Source organism: Pelobates fuscus, chromosome 2 (assembly GCF_036172605.1).
Source record: "Pelobates fuscus isolate aPelFus1 chromosome 2, aPelFus1.pri, whole genome shotgun sequence".
Classification (NCBI taxonomy): domain Eukaryota; kingdom Metazoa; phylum Chordata; class Amphibia; order Anura; family Pelobatidae; genus Pelobates; species Pelobates fuscus.
Genome location: NC_086318.1, coordinates 424537772 through 424562331, shown reverse-complemented (window position 1 = coordinate 424562331; position 24560 = coordinate 424537772). Strand labels below are relative to the sequence as shown.

General features: G+C 39.9%; 1 protein-coding gene across 1 annotated transcript in view; it reads right to left on the bottom strand.

Moving 5' to 3' along the window:
• Nucleotides 1-24560, bottom strand: part of PCSK2 (proprotein convertase subtilisin/kexin type 2) — a 113237-nt gene that overhangs the window by 59454 nt on the left and 29223 nt on the right. The window contains exon 2 of the mRNA XM_063444041.1: nt 23052-23156. Coding sequence (XP_063300111.1) covers nt 23052-23156 — 105 coding nt within the window. The remainder of the gene's footprint in view (nt 1-23051; nt 23157-24560) is intronic.

The window sequence follows — 24560 nt, the reverse complement described above, 5'->3', positions numbered from 1 at the left end:
CTTCAACTTACCGGTAATTTAACTTTATTACCGCATGTCTACCGTCTCAGTTTAATGGATTGGAAGAGTAATAAGAAAGTTAAATCTCAGAAATGTGACCTACTGGTTTTTAATATTTATTAACATAAATAACACCGCTGCAAAATCAAAAGATAATTAAAAAATTACACAAAAAGCTCTGACCTAATGTAAGACCTAATGTAACATTATATCACAGAGAAATGCCTATCGTCAAAAACCTTCAAATTACTCCCTCTATATAGTTTGAGGGTCAGAAGCTATCAATTTACCCATGTCTTGCCTACGTAGGACGCCCTACTGTCCCAATTTCAACAGGAGAGTCCGGACTTAGTCCCATGGTGTCTTGCTTTTGTGGACACCAGAGAACTGTTCCCTACAAGCATAGTGTGAGTGCATCATTAGACGTGCACACACTATGTTCAGGTCACTGAAGCAGAGCTCCCTGCAGGGTCTTCCCATAGATGATAGGCAAGCAGCCTAGTGGGTCCACCTTATGGTTCTTCCCCTTTGACCCACTGCCTCTACCCTCCACCCACCGGGACGCCGGAGTTTGGAGGTATGCTTTACCTGTGGAATGGAAGTGTGGTATATCTCCATGATTTCTGGGTCAGTTTCCTCTGGTTAATCTGCAATGGATTTGAAGTTCTCTAGGAATCTGCAACTGGCTATGTTTTAGTGGCTCAAATGTGTGGTCTAGATTATCTGGTTCCGATCACAGCTTGTTTTTCACTTTTTAAAATTTTCTCTACTTAACATGTTAATTGTTATGTTTTAGCCTGTTGTCAATTGTATGAATTAAACATAAGTGTATGAATTGTTTGTAATGTATATAAATCACATACACCAATAGCATACCTAGTCCATTCATATCATCCGGCTTTCTCATATTCCAACCAGGAACTCGAATTCTGTTTCTGTCTTCTTCCCTAAATCCATTGCAACATTATTTTTTCAGATTTGGTTTTTATTTTGCACATCATCTTCTTTATTAGATTTGCATGTTTTACTTTACAGAGACTGCTTCTGCAAACACACAATGCACAATCCACTATCTTGTCTTCTACAAGTTGTAATTCATGTGGTATTGATGCATGTGTTTACGATTGGTTTACTCGATAAAATATACATCATTTAGTTATGATGTTCAGTTAAACAGATAAAGAAACAGATTGCACCTGAAAATAAAACACAGCTGAATTTTGACAAAATATATTTACACTGGTTACCTGGTAATTGACTTGCAAGATATAGACTAAAATAGCCAAGTTGCAAAATTGTTTTAGCTGCAGATTTCTTTTGTATTTTGACCTTCATTTGTTACGTCAGTTCTCATGACACCACAACTTGCTGTTTAGTGAATGGAACCCCGTAATGTATAAATTAGTTGTTTGACTAAAGGATTTAGCATATTTATTTTTACACATGCCTCTTATATAGCTTAACAACTGGTAAATGAATGGTCTGCTGATGATAAACGATCCGTACGGGAGTCAACTTAATGTTCCTTTACAGATGAGTGACATTCAGAAACTATTCAATAACGAATGACATAATCAATGTTTTTAAGACTACTGAAGAAGGTATTCCTCTAAGAAATCAATGGGACTCTACAAGTTGCTATGTCACAGTCAAGAGAAATCATTATTTATTACAACAAAAACATGAAAGAAAAAAAACAAATGGCATATTTTTAGTAACAGATAATTTCCTGAGTATTTGTGGCTTCTGGAGTCTGCTAGTTCTGTGTTCACGCAGACAGCATGTATCAGTTTCTATGAGAATGAATGTAAGGATACTATTTATAATATTTAATCAATATGAAATGCAGTTCATGTTAGTAATTATCTTAAAATATTATATAGATGATCAGTTCAGCCCCAATGTTAGATATTCTCTGCAGTACATTAATCAGTAATGGAATTATTGACAATCCAAACAAAAACAAACATATATATGTATGAACACATCCACACGCACACAAACACACACACACACATCCAGGGGCGGACTGACTGTTCAGGCACTTCGGACATGGTCCGAGGGCCTGGCCGGGAGGGGGGCCCGCTGCCAGTGCCTTCATCAGGGCGCCCGGCAGCAGGGCCGGATTGCCCCACCGCGGTGGCACACCGCAGTGGCACACTGAGGGGGCCGGCCGGGGTACATGCTGGAGCCGCCGGGCCGGGTGGCAGCCTCGCCGGTCCGGCGGCACTCCTGTCCTGTCAGTAATGCTGAGGACGGAAGGAGGGAGGAGCATGTCTCTCTCTCATGCTCCCTTGCGGTTCCCACAATTACCAGCACAGGATGTGGGAACCGCAAAGGAGCATGAGAGAGAGACATGCTCCTCCTACTTCCGTCCTCCCTCCTGCCGGCAGTAGCCAGCAGGCCAACAGCCTGCCAGGAAGCCACAGCCTGCCAGCCGCAGCCAGCAAGCCCACAGCCTTCCAGCAGGACCACAGACTGCCAGCCAGCAACAGTAATTAAGGTAAGAGGAGCCAACTTGGCCTAGGTATCAGCAAGCTATGTTGTGTTGCTATATTGTAAATGAGAACCAGAGTGTTGGAGAGAAACCCTCTAGGCCCCCATTAGACTCCATTGTAGTCTCTAATGGGGCCTGGAGTAGATTCTTTCTAACACTCTCTAAAGGACACTGAGATAGCCTCTGCTAGAAAGACCCCCTTCCAAGCCTATTAGACTCCATTGTAGTCTCTAATGGGGCCTGTAGGGGATTCTTTCTAACACACTCTCTAAAGGACACTGAGATAGCCTCTGCTAAAAAGACCCCCCTCCATGGTCCATTAGCCCTCAATTGTAGTCTCTACTGGGGCCTCGAGGGGATTAATGCACCTTTGTTCCTTGTGTCTAAAGATTGCGTAGGGTGTGGCTGGAGGCGGAACAAGGGTGGAGCTTGCTGCGGAGCATGGGTGGGGCGCCCTGAGGGTTCTCTGTCCGCCCCTGCACACATCCACACATCCATACATCCATACATAGACACACATCTTTACACACACACACATATACAAATACATCCATACACACCAAACACACACAACCTAAAATATTTAGCTATATCACATTCATATATTTTGTGTTTAGAACAGATATAATGCTATGTTAGATTAAGTAGAAACCAAAGCTGGACAGTTCACTCAGAGTCGACATCAGGAGATATTGGCATTGCTACATTAAGAGATCTTCTCTATCAGATTATTTAACTATGCAATCTGACCAAGAAATAGCTCCCCAACCACTGACTATCTGTTCCCTTACTTAGCAGCATGGTTAGCTTCATTTCCACCCTAGCACAACTCTATCTATCTATCTATCTATCTATCTATCTACTCTCTCCCTCTCTATCTATCTATCTATCCATCTACTCTCCCTCTATCTATCTATCTATCTACTCTCTCCCTCTCTATCTATCTATCTATCTATCTATTCATCTACTCTCCCTCTATCTATCTATCTATCTATAATTGTGTCTGTCTGTCTGTCTGTCTATCTATCTAGTGTTTGCGCCTGACATGTATATCTATGTATGTTTTTGTGAATATGTATTGTTGTTTCTGCAGTGTATGTGTGATAACGTGTGTGACTCTGTGAGTGCATACCTGTGTTTCGGAGAATATGATGGGGTGCCCAGACAGTAATTTTGCAAGGGACCCCAACATTTCTGATGGCAGCACGAGTTCACTTCCTAATATTTCATCTAATTTGCCCTTTTTAAGGAACAAAAAAAAATAATTTTCCATTTTGTAAATAATAGGGGAGGGAGGAAGAGAGGACCCGGGAGCTTAGCCTGCAGCACCTCTGGGTCCTTCTCACGCGAGCACAGGGCGTTGCCACGGTTACCACGGCAACGCTCCGTTTCTCCCGAGAGTGAACTCTAGCCCTGGAGCTACGGGCTAGTGTTCACTCTCAACACTGTGACCACCAGGGATTCCTGGTGGTCGCAGTAATGAGAGTGAACTCTAGCACCCTACACACACACACCATACACATTCACTCACTGCTCCCACACACACACCATACACATTCACACACTGCCCCCACACACACACACTGCCCCCCATACACACCATACACATTTACACACATTGCCTCACACACACACTGCCCACCCATACACACACAAACCCCCATACACAGCCCCTCATACTAACATTGCCACACACACCCTACAAATTCACACACTACACCCCCCCACACACACACACTGAACCTTTCACACACACTGCACCCCTCACACATTGCACCACTGCTCCTATACCCTACTAATGCCCCATATCCCAGCAGACCCCAGGTAGGTTTTCAAACTGTTCTTAAACTGTTTGACTACTTACTCTGGGAGGGGGTCCCGGCCCTCCTGGCACCATAACCACTACACAGAGCAACAGTGGTTATTGTGCATGGATTATTTCTTTAAATAATCTACATGTGCCCCCGTAGCTAGCCAGCCAGCCCACAGGCCAACCAGGCCACCAGCCAGCCCACAGGCCACCAGCCAGCCCACAGGCCAGCCAGGCCAGTAGCCAGCCAGCCCACAGGCCACCAGTTAGCCAGCCCACAGGCCAGCCAGGTCAGCAGCCAGCCACAGGCCAGTAGCCAGCCCACAGACCTACAGCAAGCCACAGGCTTACAGCCAGCAAGCCCACAGCCTGCCAGTCATAGCCAGCAAGCCACAGCCTGCAAGCCACAGCCAGCAAGCCACAGCCTGCCAGCCACAGCCAGCAAGCAACAGCCTGCCAGCAGTAACCAGCAAGCCAGCAGCCTGCCGGCAGTAGCCAGCAAGCCCACAGCCTGCCGGCAGTAGCCAGCAGGCCCACAGCCTGCCAGGAAGCCACAGCCTGCCAGCTGCAGCCAGCAAGCCCACAGCCTTCCAGCAGGCCCACAGACTGCCAGCCAGCAACAGTAATTAAGGTAAGAGGAGCCAACTTGGCCTAGGTATCAGCAAGCTATGTTGTGTTGCTATATTGTAAATGGGAACCAGAGTGTTGGAGAGAAACCCTCTAGGCCCCCATTAGACTCCATTATAGTCTCTAATGGGTCCTGGAGTAGATTCTTTCTAACACTATCTAAAGGACACTGAGGTAGCCTATGCTAGAAAGACCTCCTTCCAAGCCTATTAGACTCCATTGTAGTCTCTAATGGGGCCTGTAGGGGATTCTTTCTAACACACTCTCTAAAGGACACTGAGATAGCCTCTGCTAGAAAGACCCCCCTCCATGGTCCATTAGCCCTCAATTGTAGTCTCTACTGGGGCCTCGAGGGGATTATTGCACCTTTGTTCCTTGTGTCTAAAGATTGTGTAGGGTGTGGCTGGAGGCGGAACAAGGGTGGGGCTTGCTGCAGAGCATGGGTGGGGCGCCCTGAGGGTTCTCTGTCCGCCCCTGCACACATCCACACATCCATACATTCATACATAGACACACATCTTTACACACACACACATATACAAATACATCCATACACACCAAACACACACAACCTAAAATAAGAAATCTTTATCAGAAGAAAAATATTTAGCTATATCACATTCATATATTTTGTATTTTGTGTTTAGAACAGATGTAATGCTATGTTAGATTAAGTAGAAACCAACGCTGGACAGTTCACTCAGAGTCGACATCAGGAGATATTGGCATTGCTACATTAAGAGATCTTCTCTATCAGATTATTTAACTATGCAATCTGACCAAGAAATAGCTCCCCAACCACTGACTATCTGTTCCCTTACTTAGCAGCATGGTTAGCTTCATTTCCACCCTAGCACAACTCTATCTACTCTCTCCCTCTCTATCTATCTATCTATCTATCTATCTATCTATCTATCTATCTATCTATATATCCATCTACTCTCTCCCTCTCTATCTATCTATCTACTCTCTCCCTCTCTATCTATCTATCTATCTATCTATCTATCTATATGTGTGTCTGTCTGTCTATCTATCTATCTATCTATCGTTTGCGCCTGACATGTATATCTATGTATGTTTTTGTGAATATGTATTGTTGTTTCTGCAGTGTATGTGTGATAACGTGTGTGTCTCTGTGAGTGCATACCTGTGTTTTGGAGAATATGATGGGGTACCCAGACAGTAATTTTGCAAGGGACCCCAACATTTCTGATGGCAGCAAGAGTTCACTTCCTAATATTTCATCTAATTTTCCCTTTTCAAGGAACAAAAATTAATTTTCCCTTTTGGAAATAATAGATAATGCAAACCTAGTGTTCATAACACACAATGCATTCCTTTCAGTCACTGCTTCAAGTAAACACACCACTAAAACAACAAACAAAATAAAGGTTTCTAAGTACTTTTAGCAAAGTATTCCATTTTCTACAAAAAGCTATTCACTATAGTATAGAATTTAAAATAGTATAGTATTTCACTGACCTTAACATCATTTTCTATCATGTTCCACTGGTTGTTTGACTAAAAGTGCTAAATGACTGTACGATAAATGTCAAAACAGTAAAATAAATGTTTTTTAGCAGAAAGACAGCATTTAAAGTTTATGACATTTTGGTGTTTGGCTGACATTATAACGTTCCTTAAATTAGTGCAGAGGAAATTCACTCAGAGAGCAGTCACTGTTAAAATATGTATTTTCTTTAAGTCAGGGTTACACATGAGAATGCCATGTTTTTCACGGTTATCCAATCACTATAATAATGAGCACTTTCAGCAGGACTGTAGAATGTTTTTTTTTCCCTCCATCTATGTTTGGAATACATCTCTCATAATTTTCTTTTTTGTGTAGCTTGTGTCTAGCAGAGAGTTATTGCCTTTATCATACAATGTAATTGGAAGTTTAACATCATTCAGTTATCTACACCCCCTTTTCCATTAAATCTACCATTTTAGAAGTACTCTGAGTATGTACTCCTACTCAGCCAATGAGAGACCCATTTGAGATGACCTGTAGATGTCCCATGGCCAATCACTGTCCTACTACTGTCTGCCTCTTTCCTGTTAGCACAAATTTAAAACAATATAAATATAAGTGATCTTATCAGTTGAGCTAGACTGCGTACTTCCCAATCAGAAAGGCGTTTTGTAAAAAAGGGGAAGTAGAATTTTTTTTTTGTAGCAAAACTACAGATATTTGAACATGGAAATTACTATATTAGAAAGAAAAAAATGACTTTTCACATGGTGCATCAGTCTCAGATGAGAATCGTTTACTAAATGGAGCAAAGCTTGCACAAGGTAATTGATATTAATATCAACAGAAAACTCAACCTCTAGTGGAGTAATGGGGTCTTCAATATAAGGAGGAGCACACATCCTAGTACAGACTGAAAGTATATGGAATGGGTGAATAAAATGGGGTGACCACCACCCTTGTGGCCAAAACACAAATAGTTACAAAATACAAAATACCCACTGCACACCAATTAGTAAAAATAAAATGATACTTTATTATATATGGTGAAAACACTTGAAGCATTTGAAAGTCTGTACATTTTTCAATAAACCTTATTTTCAATGGGGGTTGAATAATTTTAAATACAACTATAAGAACTGAAAACAGGTGCCCTCCTAGTGGTCAGGTGCCTGTAGGTAGGTGCCGAATCTGCCTCATGGTAAATTTGGCCCTGGGTGACTCCATATCTCAGGGCAAATATAATGGTACCAGCTTCTTCAGTAAATTCAGTAATAACATTTATTCACCATTTAAAGCTTTATAAAGTGGAACAATATTCACCCAGGCACTAACACTGCATGTCCTCCATATAGCAGACACAGACTGACACGTTTTGAATTATTGAGTTATACTTTGTCCAGATCATATTGATATCTAGCATGAATATAAGGTGATAGCCTACCAAATGCACTTAAGCTGAGTTAGTGCCCAGAATGTTCCTTAAAGTTCACCTAACTTTAAGTTAACCTAGATCAGGAGTAGATAACCTTCAGCACTCTAGATGCTGTGGTCTACATCTCCCACAATGCTAAAGCAAAAGAGGATGGTGGTTGCGCACACAATGAATGATATCCTTGGTATAAAATGAGATCCCTAGGTTCTGTAAGTATAAAAGACCATCATAGGGTAATACATCTCAGAATAAATACAATATAAGAAAACTTGGAAAACTCACAATATTTAGAGCCTTTCTGAGTTGGCTCTAAACTGTTAAAGCAGATTTATCAATCTGGTGCAGGTATTGGAGTGTAGGTCCCTTGGAAACCGTCAGAGGTCTTCTTTGCATATAAATCAGGAACCAGGATCACCAGATAAATAAAATGTAAATACTTTTATTAAAGAAAAGAATAAAAATAAAGCACAACGCGTTTCGACCTAATGCAGTAGGTCTTCCTCAGGTGCATAACATCATACAGTCCCACAACATTCTTATATAGTGTACATAATAGGTAAAATTACTAACAAACATTTGCAGCTGTGAAGTCCGTCCTCATATCCAAATATGGAGCGTTTCCGGCGATCATTGAAGTGCCTGTGCCTCCTCCAAAATGCCCGCCGCATAGTATTGTCAATAGAGGTGCACGCGACCTTCCAAAGATGGCCATGCGTCTTTGCTGTTATAGACATAATGCTGGCAAAGCATCCTAGGAGATATAGTCTACAACATTGGAGTGCCGAAAGTTGCCTTCTCCTGCCCTAGATAGTGTTCCCAGGCCATATCTATGTAGGCACAGTCGGTGTTACTTTATTTATTAAGTATAGGTGATTGAATTTATACAGTGAATTCTTTGCATAACACATAAACGTAATCTGATCAATTACAGAATCAAACCATCACGAGATGACACAACCGATGCATCATTATTTTAATAAAGCAATCTCCCTTTTGTTACCATTCTACTGATATTAAAGTAAAGTAAAGTGCAGTGTGATTTACATTTATGCAATAATGTATGCCGCCTATAAGGTATAGGAAATGGCATTCTCCCAAACCCCATGTGTCTCATTGCTGCTAACTGCAACATCAACGGGATGGTTAATTAACTACACTATGAAAATCCTGACAGAAAGAAGTATAAAATCAATGCAAACGTAGCACATGAATCAGGATATTTCTTCTCTGTCAAGGAACAAGTGGGCTTCACAACCTGAGTGTGAATATCTTGCCACCGAATGTCCGGATTTACTATGAGAGCCTAGCCAGTTACTGTATGAGGTTGTTACAGATTCCTCCAAACAAGGACATTGGTACGTACCTTTTTAAATGAAAATAATAATAATAATGATTTCATTTATTCAGATTTTAGATGTATTATGTGCATTTTCCTTAATAAATCTCTAGTATCCAAACATTTAGCTGAAAGCTGTAGAAACAGTAAACAGACTAAACTATAATTTTTTACTTCCATAATGTGTTATAGGTATATAAACAAGAAGGCACATTTTCCAGAAGGTCATTTAGATTCACTGTAACATACTTTGTCTAATTCAGTTCATGAAACTGGATTAAATCCATTACAGAGGATATTGCTACTTAGGATTCTTCGGTCTACACGAGCTTAGCTATAATTAAGGGCAATACATCTTACAGACTGTGATCAGCTAGAACCGCAATCTGTAAATTAAACCTTTTCTGAACCAAACAAGCAGTTACAGTCTGCAAATTCCTAACACCAGAACATCAAGAGAATTCAGAATTTCAGATTGAACAGTATGAGAGGTCTATCTATCCATCCATCCATCCATCCATATATCCATCCATCCACCCATCCATCCATCCATCCATCCATCCAGCCATCCAGCCATCCATCCACCCATCCATCCATCCATCCATCCACCCATCCATCCACCCATCCATCCACCCACCCACCCACCCACCCATCCATTTATCCATCCATCCACCCACCCACCCACCCATCCATTTATCCATCCATCCACCCATCCACCCATCCATCCATTTATCCATCCACCCATCCACCCATCCATCCATCATAATTTTATTTTAAATTAGAATATTGACCACAAAGTATATTATGATCACATCAGAAACATCATTAAAATGACCTTGTCAGCAGAAATGTTCTTCGCATATACCTTTGTGCAAATACTTATTTATATAAAATGTAAGCCAATTATGTGTAAGTATCCTTATAGCATAGATAGCATAATGTCCATCGGGTAGTGCATACAATGATTTTCTATTCCTTGTACTACTGGGTGCTGTTAACCCATTTGCTCAAATGCTTTAACCTCAGTTCCCTAATGATTGTTGACATATAATGCATGCAAAGTTATTCACTTTTAATGAAAACCTACCAACATTCTCCTTGCAGCCTGATCTTCCTCTAGAGATGTCAAGGTGTTGGAAAGGAAAGGCTGATCAGAGGACTTTGGCCTGGGAGAGAGGCATCTAGAGAGGCTGGCAGGACACGAAGAGACACAAAAGGGACGGGGAAAGGGGCAAAAGAGTAAGATAGAGGCTTTAACTAAACCCTATAGATTTTAGTCGTGTCGACTAAAATCTACTGGAGATTTCGTTGACAAAACCTAGACTAAAACTAAAACAATTCAGATGACTAAAATACGACTAAAACTAAAATGGCTTTTTAGTCAAAAGACTATGGCTAAAACTAAATTGAAATTTGCCGCCACAATTAACACTGGAAGAAAGGAGATTTAGTCTAAGGCAAAATAAATCGTTCTTTAGAGTAAGAACATTAAAGCTGTGGAACTCTCTACTTGTAGAGGGTTTTTTCCTACATCTGTACAGATTTTTAAATAGTGACTAAATGAATTCTTGCAAAAGCAATATATCCGAGGATATAAAATGTCTTATGCTTCTTCATCCAAGGAGAGATGCGACTGCCATTCTGGATTTGAGAAGGATTTTTTCCAAGTTTGTTGCATAATTGGGGTTTTTACCTTCTTTTAGATCAACAGCAGAAACAGATGTGACAAAGGCTGAACTTGATGGATGCAAGCTTTTTTTCACCCTTTGTAACTATATAATATACATTTATCTAATGCATCTTTATAAGGAGAAGATGATGGGTGAAGTATAGCGAGTACTGTGAGGAGCACTAGCCTCGCCAATACTTACCTCTGTGTAAGCATTGGATTTGCTGAGATCATCAGCCAGGGGTGGAGCACCAACCACAGTGAGATTGGCACTCATGGGAATTAAAGGTAAGTTAATTTATTGATTTAGCTATTTAACGGGGAGCAACAATGTAAATCTCTCCAAGATTACTCTAATGTTAAGAATGCATGTTATTATTCCTAACATTAGTGCTCCTTTTAAAACAAGCATACACACCCCTGAAAAATATCAGATATTTTTATGTGAATTATTGCACAAGGTAAAACTAACAATGTTGCCCTCTTTCACCTGTTAATATTTCATTCATTCCTACTAGCTGTCATTTTAATTTATTCTCGCATAGGGTTAATGAAAGTCAACACTGATTTAATATCACTCCCACACACAGAATATGTGTGGAAATTGCCCAGAGCAACTAGATTTCTTTATTTACCCTATAGTTTCCAGTTTTAAAAAGTTCTGAATGTTTCTGATTAGTGATGTCGCGAACATAAAATTTTCCGTTCGCGAACGGCGAACGCGAACTTCCGCAAATGTTCGCGAACGGGCCATAGACTTCAATAGGCAGGCGAATTTTAAAACCCACAGGGACTCTTTCTGGCCACAATAGTGATGGAAAAGTTGTTTCAAGGGGACTAACACCTGGACTGTGGCATGCCGGAGGGGGATCCATGGCAAAACTCCCATGGAAAATTACATAGTTGATGCAGAGTCTGGTTTTAATCCATAAAGGGCATAAATCACCTAACATTCCTAAATTGTTTGGAATAACATGCTTTAAAACATCAGGTATGGTGTTGTATCAATCAGGTAGTGTAAGGGTTACGCCCGCTTCACAGTGACAGACCAAACTCCCCGTTTAACACACCGCAAACAACCGTAAACAGTCCATTTGCACAACCGCAAACTCCCCATTTGCACAAGGTTGGATACCAAGCTAGCCATGTCCCGTTCCTTGTCCTCACTGATGTCATTGAAGGTCTCTTCCTCCACCCAGCCACGTACAACACCAAGGGTCCCCGAAATGTGATAACAAGCCCCCTGTATTTTTTTTTTAATGTACACTACTGTTACACCAGATATGAGTTGAACTGGTGTGACACTGTGCCCTGGCAGGCCCTGAAACGCACACGTGTGAAGGAAACTGACGGCTATTATATTACAGTCAAAAACGTTTTTTTGTTTTTTAAATGCAAGCTATTGTGACACCAGATATGAGTGGTGGCACTGGGCAAGTGGGCACAGTATATGCTGTAAGCCTGACACACACGCTGGCAGGCAGGCAACTGCAATTAGACTACACAGAAAAAAAAAAAAGCAGACTGATGTTCTAGCCCTAAAAAGGGCTTTTTGGGGTGCTGTCCTTACAACAGAGATCAAATGAGTCCTTCAGGACTGTAGTGGACACTGAATACACTAGCCTAGCTATCTATTTCCCTATAAAATCAGCAGCAGCTACACTGTCCCTCCTCTCATTAAGAATGCAGCTTCCGGGGGGCGGGGCCTAGCTGTCATGGAGGAAAGACGCACTTCGTGTGAGCTCCCTCAATATCTCACTTTAAGCAGCTAACAACTGAATTTCACCCCAGAAGGGGATGACCCAGCAATGTTGCTCCTACTTGACCAACCCGACATGCTTAATAGTGGTCAGCAACTCGACAGAGTCTTACTTACCTCCGCATGGCAAGTCAGTGCAATTATCCATGATATACGCACGTTCAGCCTAGCATTCTCAAATATAACACACTTCTGTCTAAAAAAATTAATTAAAAAAATAATACAAACATTTAAAAAAAAAAAAAGAAGGCAGCTTCCGAATGAATCTAAAATGGATGCTGTCCAGGAGGTGAGAGGGTCTGGGAGGGAGGGTCTGCTGCTGATTGGCTGGACTGTGTCTACTGACTGTGAGGTACAGGGTCAAAGTTTACTCAATGATGATGAATAGAGGGCGGACCGAACATCGCATATGTTCGCCAGGAACTATTCGGCAGCGAACTATTCAGGACATCTCTATTAAGGATAGATTCCTCTGGAATGGGAGGTACGGGTTGAGATGGTACGCATACCAGTGTCTCAGGGGCCAAATAAGCATATCTGGACAAAAGTGTCTGATGGGCCTGGGCAATCTGGTCCATACGGTGATCCTTTTCTTAAAATCTTGCCTCATAGGAGGCCATTTGCTGTCCTAAACCTGCAGGGCCCATGGTCCTATCATAATGTCATGATGTAATACCCCAACACGCAGAGTTTAGGATAGCAAGGGACAAGACTAGGATATAACTTATTACCTGGACCTAGAATGGCCAGACTAAACGTCAGACAGAGATAAAGTGTAATCAGAAACGAGACAAGGTCATGGTAACAGAGAGACTGCGAAAGTGAGAACAAGCCAGAGTCAGGTAGATGGTAATCAGTCACACGGGCAAACAAGACAGGAAAAGGTTAAAGATAAATTCAGAGTCAAGAACAAAGCCATGGTCAATACCAAAATAAACAAAATAGATCAAGGAAGGCACTAAAGGGTACTGACACAGAAACCACGATAGGACAAAGTGGATAGGGCTAGGGAAGTTTTAAATATCAATTAATATTTGATTGGCCCACGTCATGCCTACACCCCCAAAACGTTCGTGTGTGGGGGTGCTGGAATGACGTGGGCCAATGGGAGCCTGAATCAACTTTTGGCTCCCACTGCCCCTTTAAGAACGAGCTCGTGACTCGAGCCGTGCTCCTAATGCCAGGTGGGCCACGTGACCGATCACTCCGGTCAGTGCACGCGGCTAAGTCAGAAGAGGAGATCAAGCCGCATGCGGCTTGTGTGGAGGCAGGAGTGATCCAGCCACGCGCGACTCAAGCTTAGGAGCCAGGTCGGTCCCAGGATAAGGTAAATACAGCCACAACCACTTATCCCAATCACACACCTTTCCTAAAGTCCTATCCCATTAAAAGCATATTACCGCGGATTTAATAAAACAGATAGACCCCCTACTTCATCCAGGTTACCGATCGATGGTTCGATATTCTGAGCCCTCTCTGATTTACTGTACACGACTATTCGATATTCCCACAAATTTTATATAGCATTTTATGTTTGTTTGAGACCACCTTAAAAATATTGGATATCGCTAAAAATCATGATCACTATATACTTTCTCTACAAACCTCTAAAATGAACCAAACTACTCATCCATCCGCTATACCACTTTATTCCATCTAGAACTAGTGCCCAAATACTTGACTTTTACTTACCCACGCTCAGTCACACACATTTAACCACTACTCTCACTGAATCCCTCTGACTACGGCTAAATTAATCTTCTACATCAGAACACTACTCCTAAGATTGGGTTGTATCCATGTCTTGGGTCTTTCATTTAGAATAGGGGCAGCTTCAGTCTCCTTCAACACTGACACTCCAGTGCATATTATTAAAAGATTGGGCAGATGGAAATCCTCAGTCTTCAACCGATATATTCCTCATCCCGAGAAAGAAATGAGGAAATCTTTTAAAAGTTTGGCTTTGTAAATTTGATGCAATAAGTGTGTTTTTCTTTAATACCTTTTCACCCTCTTTGCATGAACCCGATTTACATATATTACTAATATGTTTCTGAACATATATATTATATTATTCACTCACTCACTCACTCTCTGGGCCGGCCTAAGACATCATGCTGCCTAGGTCCAACGATAAATGACAATGGGGGATAATGTATAATAAACACAGGTTACTGGCTATGGGGGGATAATGTATAATAAACACAGGTTACTGGCTACGGGATGATAATGTATAATAAACACAGGTTACTGGCTACGGGGGGATAATGTATAATAAACACAGGTTACTGGCTATGGGAGGATAATGTATAATAAACACAGGTTACTGGCTATGGGGGGATAATGTATAATAAACACAGGTTACTGGCTATGGGAGGGATAATGTATAATAAACACAGGTTACTGGCTATGGGGGGATAATGTATAATAAACACAGGGTACTGGCTATGGGAGGGATAATGTATAATAAACACAGGTTACTGGCTATGGGAGGGATAATGTATAATAAACACAGGTTACTGGCTATGGGGGGATAATGTATAATAAACACAGGTTACTGGCTATGGGAGGGATAATGTATAATAAACACAGGTTACTGGCTATGGGGGGATAATGAATAATAATAAACAGGGTACTGGCTATGGGAGGGATAATGTATAATAAACACAGGTTACTGGCTATGGGAGGGATAATGTATAATAAACACAGGTTACTGGCTATGGGGGGATAATGTATAATAAACACAGGTTACTGGCTATGGGAGAATAATGTATAATAAACACAGGTTACTGGCTATGGAGGGATAATGTATAATAAACACAGGTTACTGGCTATGGGGGGATAATGTATAATAAACACAGGTTACTGGCTATGGGAGGGATAATGTATAATAAACACAGGTTACTGGCTATGGGGGGATAATGTATAATAAACACAGGGTACTGGCTATGGGAGGGATAATGTATAATAAACACAGGTTTCTGGCTATGGGAGGGATAATGTATAATAAACACAGGTTACTGGCTATGGGGGGATAATGTATAATAAACCCTGGTTACTGGTTGTGGGGGGATAATGTATAATAAACACAGGTTACTGGCTATGGGGGGATAATGTATAATAAACACAGGTTACTGGCTATGGGGGGATAATGTATAATAAACACAGGTTTCTGGCTATGGAGGGATAATGTATAATAAACACAGGTTACTGGCTATGGGGAGATAATGTATAATAAACACAGGTTTCTGGCTATGGAGGGATAATGTATAATAAACACAGGTTACTGGCTATGGGAGGATAATGTATAATAAACACAGGTTACTGGTTGTGGGGGGATAATGTATAATAAACACAGGTTACTGGTTGTGGGGGGATAATGTATAATAAACACAGGTTACTGGCTATGGGGGATAATGTATAATAAACACAGGTTACTGGCTATGGGGGATAATGTATAATAAATACAGGTTACTGGCTGTGGGGGGATAATGTATAATACACACAGGTTACTGGCTATGGGAGGATAATGTATAATAAACACAGGTTACTGGCTATGGGGAGGATAATGTATAACAAAAACACAGGTTACTGGCTATGGGAGGATAATGTATAATAAACACAGGTTACTGGCTATGGGGGATAAGGTATAATAAACACAGGTTACTGGCTATGGGGGATAATGTATAATAAATACAGGTTACTGGCTAAGGGGGGATAATGTATAACAAACACAGGTTACTGGCTATGGGGGATAATGTATAATAAACACAGGTTACTGGCTATGGAGGATAATGTATAATAAACACAAACACACAAAAAAAAGAATACAAAAAAAAAGAATGCAGCTGCAGAATTAATCTAAATTGTATGCTGTCTAGGAGGTGGGAGGGTCTGGCAGGGAGGGTCTGCTGCTGATTGGCTGGAATGTGTCTGCTGACTGTGAGGTACAGGGTCAAAGTTTACTCAATGATGACGAATAGGGGGCGAACCGAACATCGCATATGTTCGCCATCCATGGCGAACGCGAACAAGCTATGTTCGCCAGGAACTTTTCGCCAGCGAACCGTTCGGGACATAACTATTTCTGATTGAAGCACAATTGAAATGTTGTTGTTTTTTTTTTTTGTTTTTTTTTAAGAAAGAGAATTTAAAACAACATAAAATTAAGTGATATAATACATATCTAGCTCAACACTAGGATTAACATTTTGGAACAAACAAACAATGTTGTTTTAACCTGATGCTCAAATAAAAAAAAATATTCTTTACATATGCAGGTTTAATTTACTAAATTATTGGGTCAGAATTGCAGCATTGCATATTTTACAACAGTCCACTGACTTGCTTTCACTTGCAGGCAAAATGAACACATTTTCAAAATTTAGTGTAGATATGTAAATATCAATTTTGTATATATAAAAAAAAATATTTATTATTATTATTTTATTATTTATATATAGCGCCAGCAAATTCCATAGCGCTGTACAACGGGTGGACTAACAGACACATAACTGTAACCAGACAAATGGACCCACAGGAACAGAGCGGTTGAGGGCCCTGCTCAATGAGCTTATATGCTAATTGGAAGCCAATGTAGGGACTGACAGAGAGGGAGGCGTGGCAGGTGCGGGTGGACAGGAAAATGAGCCTCGCCGCTGCATTCCTTATAGCTTGCAGTGGTGCAATCGGGGAACATGTAAGACCACTGAGAAAGAGATTGCAGTAGTCAAGGCGAGAAAGAACAAAGGCATGGACCAGCACCTTCGTCGCGCCTGGTGTTAAATAGGGGCAGATGTGAGCTATGTTTTTGAGATAGAAGCGACAGGATTTGGGAATCGACTGGACATGCGGGGTGAAGGAGAGGTCATAGTCAAAGAGAGGTCAGTGAGCCTGTAAGGTAGAGGTGATGGTGGCGTTGAGGGAGTCAGACACGGGAGTAGCAACACTTGAGGGAGAAAAGACCAGAAGTCCTGTTTTGGACAGGTTTAGTTTAAGGAAGTGAGCAGTCATCCAGTTGGAAATCGCAGAGAGGCAGTCAGACACACGAGTCAAGATGAGCAGAGAGAGATCAGGAGAGGACAGGTAGATTTGCATGTCATCTGCATATAAATGATAATGGAAGCCAAAGGAGCTGATGAGTTTACGATGGGAGGCAGTATAGATGGAGAACAGTAGTGGACCATGGACAGAACCTTGGGGAACACCAACCGAGAGGTGTTGGGGAGAAGAGGCAGAGCCAGAGAAAGAAACACTAAAAAAATCACTGGATGAGGTAGAAGGAGCACCAGGAGATAGCAGTATCTCGTAGACTGAGACTACGGCGAATGAGAAGAAGCTGTTGATGATCAACAGTGGCAAAGGGAGCAGAAAGATCAAGTAGAATTAGGATAGAGTAATGGCCATGAAATTTAACAGCATAAATCATTGGATACTTTGGTCACAGCTGTTTCAACAGAGGGACAAGCGCAGAATCCAGACTGAAGCGGGTCAAGCAGAGAGTTGGATTCAAGGAAGTCTGTCAATCTTGCATTCACAACTCTCTCAAGGATTTTGGAGGCAAACGGCAGTAGTGATATAGGGCGGTAGTTGGATGGTGAGTTATGGTCAAAGTTGGGCTTTTTCAGAATTGGCCTTATGGTTGCATGCTTGAAGGGTGAAGGAAATTTGCTCTGATCATTGATTTAAAAATAAATTTTTTGCAGTGTTCACCTAAACTAAAAACCTTCTGTGGCTTAACATTCTATTTTACTTTGAATTCACTTTGGATTTCCCACAATGTGTACTTTAAGGAATAACTGTTGGCATTGTTGGGAATTCAGATTCCCAAAATGGTAGCAGGAAGTAAAAATTAAGTCTTCAAGTGGGCTTAATGGAACATTCAGCAAACTATAGTTGCCTCCTAAAATCAGGGATTTGCTATAATTAGCTTTAGTATAGATAGAAAAAAGGCTCTCCAAAATATTTTAGAAGTGTGCATGAACATACATACCATGAAAAAAACTTAAACAAATTGAAATAAAGCTATTTCGAAACTATAGATTTTATTCTATTAAATTGCATGAATTTCTTGTCTCCTGCACAATTTTGTGAAATTCTGTTTGTCTAATTTATGTTCTTCAAGCACGGACACTTGTTTAAAATCACGTTTTCCATCGATGCAATGCTTAGAATGACTATTATTGTTACGGTCTGCAATAAAATATTCTAGAATCAATACCTTACAAACGTGTCATGGTAAATGTGGAAGTAAAAAAGAAATGTAACTAACAGTCTTGAAAAAATTCTTATAATCAATATCCAATAAAAGATAACAAAAACATGTGGATCAGGTGGTTTTAGAGTAGGTCTCTATTATATATTCTTCTGATAAAATTTCAAAACACATTTCTAGATTGTATATCTGTACAGGGCAGCGGCATATACTGGCGCTATAGTGTAATGTATAGTGTTGGTGTTTGAAGTGGTGCTTGTATATAATTTTTGTGTTTGATTGCAGGGGTGTGTTTGAATGTATTGTTCAGTTTTAAATGTGGATGTACATTTGTGTGTAGTATTTGTGTTTGAGAGGAGGGTGTGTTTGTATATAATTTTGGAGTTTTAATATAGGGATTTGTTTGTATGTAATATTTGTGTTAGATAGCAGGGACTTTGGCAATTCAGCTATTCGTATATTCGGAAGTATCCGAATGTCGGAATTGGCCGAAATTCGTCCGAATTTACATTCGGAACAAAATTAATTGTACATGTCTACCACCTATCGCTCTTAGTAATTTGCTCACTATCCCATCATTTGAGCCATTCTTTTTGTCTTTGAAAATGTGTACATTTGTGTTTTTACAAATTTTTAAAACAACCTCAGATTTAAAATATGGACATATATGTTATATGGTATATTGTCAATCACTAATTCATTGATGGTCTCTCTTGATTAATGTGACTTTATTTCAAGTGTAGACGCTGTCTACAATTGTGATGCATTAAAAAGTCTAACAAGGAGCCTATATTTTTTTTGTTTGCTCACCTATTCCTCATCTTGAGGACAATTCTTTTTTTAAGCTTAACAGACTGTTTTCCAAGGACTGTGAAGAAATGCCTTGGGGCCTCCAAACAGGATGGTAGGATAGGCAGGGGGATAGAGAGCACAGGTGCAAGGAGAAACATGTGTCTATGCGTGTTTCTATCTACCTTCTAACTGAAGGTTCCGAGTGGCAGACATGGGAGATTGACAGGCGTAGAAACCAGGGGGAACAATATCTTCCAGTAAGAATGTTGAATGTACTCTATGAAAAATAGTGTTATTTGTAAGAAATGTTACATAAATGTAAACAGAGACAGAGAGGCAAATTATAGTTAGTTTTGAATATTTAGTCATATATAAAAATGTGAAACCTTTTTAGCGACTGGAATGTATAAATCAGACACTGATATGCAGGTAAGAGGAGAGAGTACCCGTACCTCCTTTAACCCCTTAAGGACCAAACTTCTGGAATAAAAGGGAATCATGACATGTCACACATGTCATGTTTCCTTAAGGGGTTAAACAACTTTCTGAACCATGTGGGGAAGGGTTTCACTTGGTGTCTCATGTCAAGCTTCTCACTAACACAAGTTCAACTCAGTTTAATTTAACTTGCAATGTTATATAATAATATTTCATCTTGGAATACAGATAGTGGAATATTTTACATCATATATCATAATGAAGTATTTATCAGGCAATGCATGGCATGCGATATGACTGTTTTAGATGTGTACGTGAAATGTGTTAATTCCAAAGCTGCAGAGAATATATGCAATGATGCTCTTAATGATCGTATATTTGTTGAAGTATACATTTGCATAAATTAATTTATCTTCTCTGAATATTAATTATAAAGCCTCAGATTTTCATGTTGCAGATTTTAATCAACGGTTATTCACTAAGTCATTATGCAAACAGATCTGTGTCGGTAATTAGTAAAAAAAAAAAAAAACGTGAATAATTTATATATTTAATAGTGTGTGCTTCTGTTGGCATTATTTTGATAATAGATGTTTGTAATTGTGATATCTGTTTAGGAGAAGCCACATTCCCCCAAGATTCCTAGAGACCCTTTGACATTTCCAAACAGCAAACCGGAATGCCTATAGCCATTATCTATGGCAGAATGTGTAAAACGTACACTTGCCCCAATAACGTGTTTGTTTTTTTTTGCCTACATTCTCAGTCTCTGTCTATAGCTAGCATCTCTAAATTTGTCAAAGGGATGGAGTTTTATATAGTAAATTTGTAATGTAGATTGGATTAGCCGTATTAGTCCAGAAGGCATGATGTCAAAATGATACCTTTTTTATTGGACAAACAATATTTAAAAGACACGCTTTCGAGAGTTTTCCTCTCTTACTCAGGTCTGATGTTATTAGAGAAGTGGAGGGGGTGAGTGCGGTATCATAAACAGTGCATTGAGTGAACTGTGTATAGGGCTGGAGTTGTATGGAAAAGTGTTCTATATTACACAATCTGAAACCTGCTTATTGATTGAAATGTACAAATCAAACACTGGTGTCATTGTATATTGCAGTACTCTGGTATTGTGGCATAGTAAACCTGTAAATTATCTTGTACTTGAGGATAGTATTTTTTAGATATCAGCTGAAGCCATTATTCAAGGAAAATAGAGTATGCTGTGGCTTGATTCTTGCTACATGTATTGCAGGTATCAGAGAATCTATTAGTAACTTACCTATTCAGATTCGGGGACACTCCATTTACATCTGCCTGAACATATAAATCACATAAGGTCATTCATTAAAGTGATCATTCAAAGTGAATTCAAAGAGAATTTGAAATTTAAGGTCACAATAGTCAAAGTAGAAAAATTCTCTATAATTCAATGATGCCCCCAGTTCAGTAACTTTGGTCTTACATTTGAAACTCATTTTTTTATTCACTATAAATTCTTACTTTAGTGAAAAACCCTGATAGTAACCGTAGGTCTAATATGACCATATATGACTATACACACAGGAACAAATCTTTGTCAAATCAAACTTATAAAACTGGGTTCTTAATTTACCCCCAACATATTCAGTGTGAGTTGTCAGAGGAACTAAAAATTCCGATATTTGATATAAAACAAGCCATTTTTTTTTTGGTTCTGCTAAAGATCTGATCATCTGTAGGTGGGTATGGAGGGGAGACCTCCAGTAAGAATGGACAGGTTGTCTGCCAACATAATGTCTTGGTGATGAAACACTGCTTTTGTGATAAGCTTCAGTAAGCTTTACACATGACCCACATTTAGTTGTTTTGTTGTTAGTACTGCAATACTTTTACGCCAATGAGGTAGATGAGGAATGACACATGTTGTCATTCTTTTAAATATATTACGGTCACTGCATTTGACTCTTCTGCAGCATCTCTGCTGTTTGATGTTTCATGAAAAACAAGACTAACAGTAAAAAATTCTTTACGCGTTTTGCCTTTGTTTTGTTACCAGAAAAGTTTGGTTTTGTTATTGTTGTTATATTCGAAAATATAAAGTAGGAGAATATTTGAATGTATACTTTAAAACATATATTGTAATATATTTAGTAACTGTATTACGAACCATATAAAATAATAATATTTGCATTTTTAAATAAGTCCTTCTGTTAACTCCTTCATGGTCAAGCACATTCCAAGAAAGAACACTACAAAAAGGGAAAGTACAAACACAACAGTAGAAGACAATCCCATTTATTGCAAAGCAACACAAGCATGTAAATGTACTATTCATACTATCAGAAGGCATTCCTACATTCTATATAACTCAGAGTTCACTCCAGTGCTACCGTTAAATGAAGTAATGACATGGAACCAAGAGACTCTGAAAAACTGTTGCATGTAGATATAGTTTAGTCGACATGCAAACATAAAATGGCACAACTTACTGTTCTAAAAATATAACATAACTTTTACTTGCAAGCTTAGTACAAAAAAATGCTATGGCATCAATACCATGATAAAATTTACAAAGAATTGTTCACACTGGTGCTTAAAAATCCATCATGTGCACCTTACGCGTTTCGTACAATTAGCTACACTTATTCATAAACCTGAAAGTCTATCCATGAGACCGTAGCACTAGAGTGAAGAATAAACTTCAGATTCAGACCGTTTCAGAAATGCATATAATCCGCCATGTTCATTCTGTAAGCCAAATGAATTGAACAATATATTTTGGGATTATAAGATCTAAGAGGCAAGAATCCAGCTTTATATGTTCAATTACTGTAAAGCAAACTGGTAAACATAGGTCTCACACCAACACATAATATTAAAATGGTATAAAATAAGCAATCTGTATTGCAAGATTATCTGAAACATTTTATCTCCATTAGAAAACCTGTCCCCACAGTTACCTCGAACATTGTTAAAATTCTGAATGAACCAGAAAACCCATATAAAAATGTACTGTACCTTGGGATCCACTGACAAATTTTTAATGTTTCGGACACTACGTCTTCGCCTGGATTTTTCTTCTCCATTGTCAAAGAAATGATACATAGTTTCTGCAAAGGGTAGCTGGAATAAAAGGCAAACATAAACAATAAATGCAAACGCTTAAAGGGTGAATACAAGATAATTTCATAAATATTGTTGCAAGTGTCTGTTCCTACAGGGAGTGCAGAATTATTAGGCAAGTTGTATTTTTGAGGATTAATTTTATTATTGAACAACAACCATGTTCTCAATGAACCCAAAAAACTAATTAATATCAAAGCTGAATATTTTTGGAAGCAGTTTTTAGTTTGTTTTTAGTTATAGCTATTTTAGGGGGGATATCTGTGTGTGCAGGTGACTAATACTGTGCATAATTATTAGGCAACTTAACAAAAAACAAATATATACCCATTTCAATTATTTATTTTTACCAGTGAAACCAATATAACATCTCAACATTCACAAATATACATTTCTGACATTCAAAAACATAACAAAAACAAATCAGTGACCAATATAGCCACCTTTCTTTGCAAGGACACTCAAAAGCCTGCCATCCATGGATTCTGTCAGTGTTTTGATCTGTTCACCATCAACATTGCGTGCAGCAGCAACCACAGCCTCCCAGACACTGTTCAGAGAGGTGTACTGTTTTCCCTCCTTGTAAATCTCACATTTGATGATGGACCACAGGTTCTCAATGGGGTTGAGATCAGGTGAACAAGGAGGTCATGTCATTAGATTTTCTTCTTTTATACCCTTTCTTGCCAGCCACGCTGTGGAGTACTTGGACGCGTGTGATGGAGCATTGTCCTGCATGAAAATCATGTTTTTCTTGAAGGATGCAGACTTCTTCCTGTACCACTGCTTGAAGAAGGTGTCTTCCAGAAACTGGCGGTAGGACTGGGAGTTGAGCTTGACTCCATCCTCAACCCGAAAAGGCCCCACAAGCTCGTCTTTGATGATACCAGCCCAAACCAGTACTCCACCTCCACCTTGCTGGCGTCTGAGTCGGACTGGAGCTCTCTGCCCTTTACCAATCCATCCATCTGGCCCATCAAGACTCACTCTCATTTCATCAGTCCATAAAACCCTCGAAAAATCAGTCTTGAGATATTTCTTGGCCCAGTCTTGACGTTCCAGCTTGTGTGTCTTGTTCAGTGGTGGTCGTCTTTCAGCCTTTCTTACCTTGGCCATGTCTCTGAGTATTGCACACCTTGTGCTTTTGGGCACTCCAGTGATGTTGCAGCTCTGAAATATGGCCAAACTGGTGGCAAGTGGCATCTTGGCAGCTGCACGCTTGACTTTTCTCAGTTCATGGGCAGTTATTTTGCGCCTTGGTTTCTCCACACGCTTCTTGCGACCCTGTTGACTATTTTGAATGAAACGCTTGATTGTTCGATGATCACGCTTCAGAAGCTTTGCAATTTTAAGAGTGCTGCATCCCTCTGCAAGATATCTCACTATTTTTGACTTTTCTGAGCC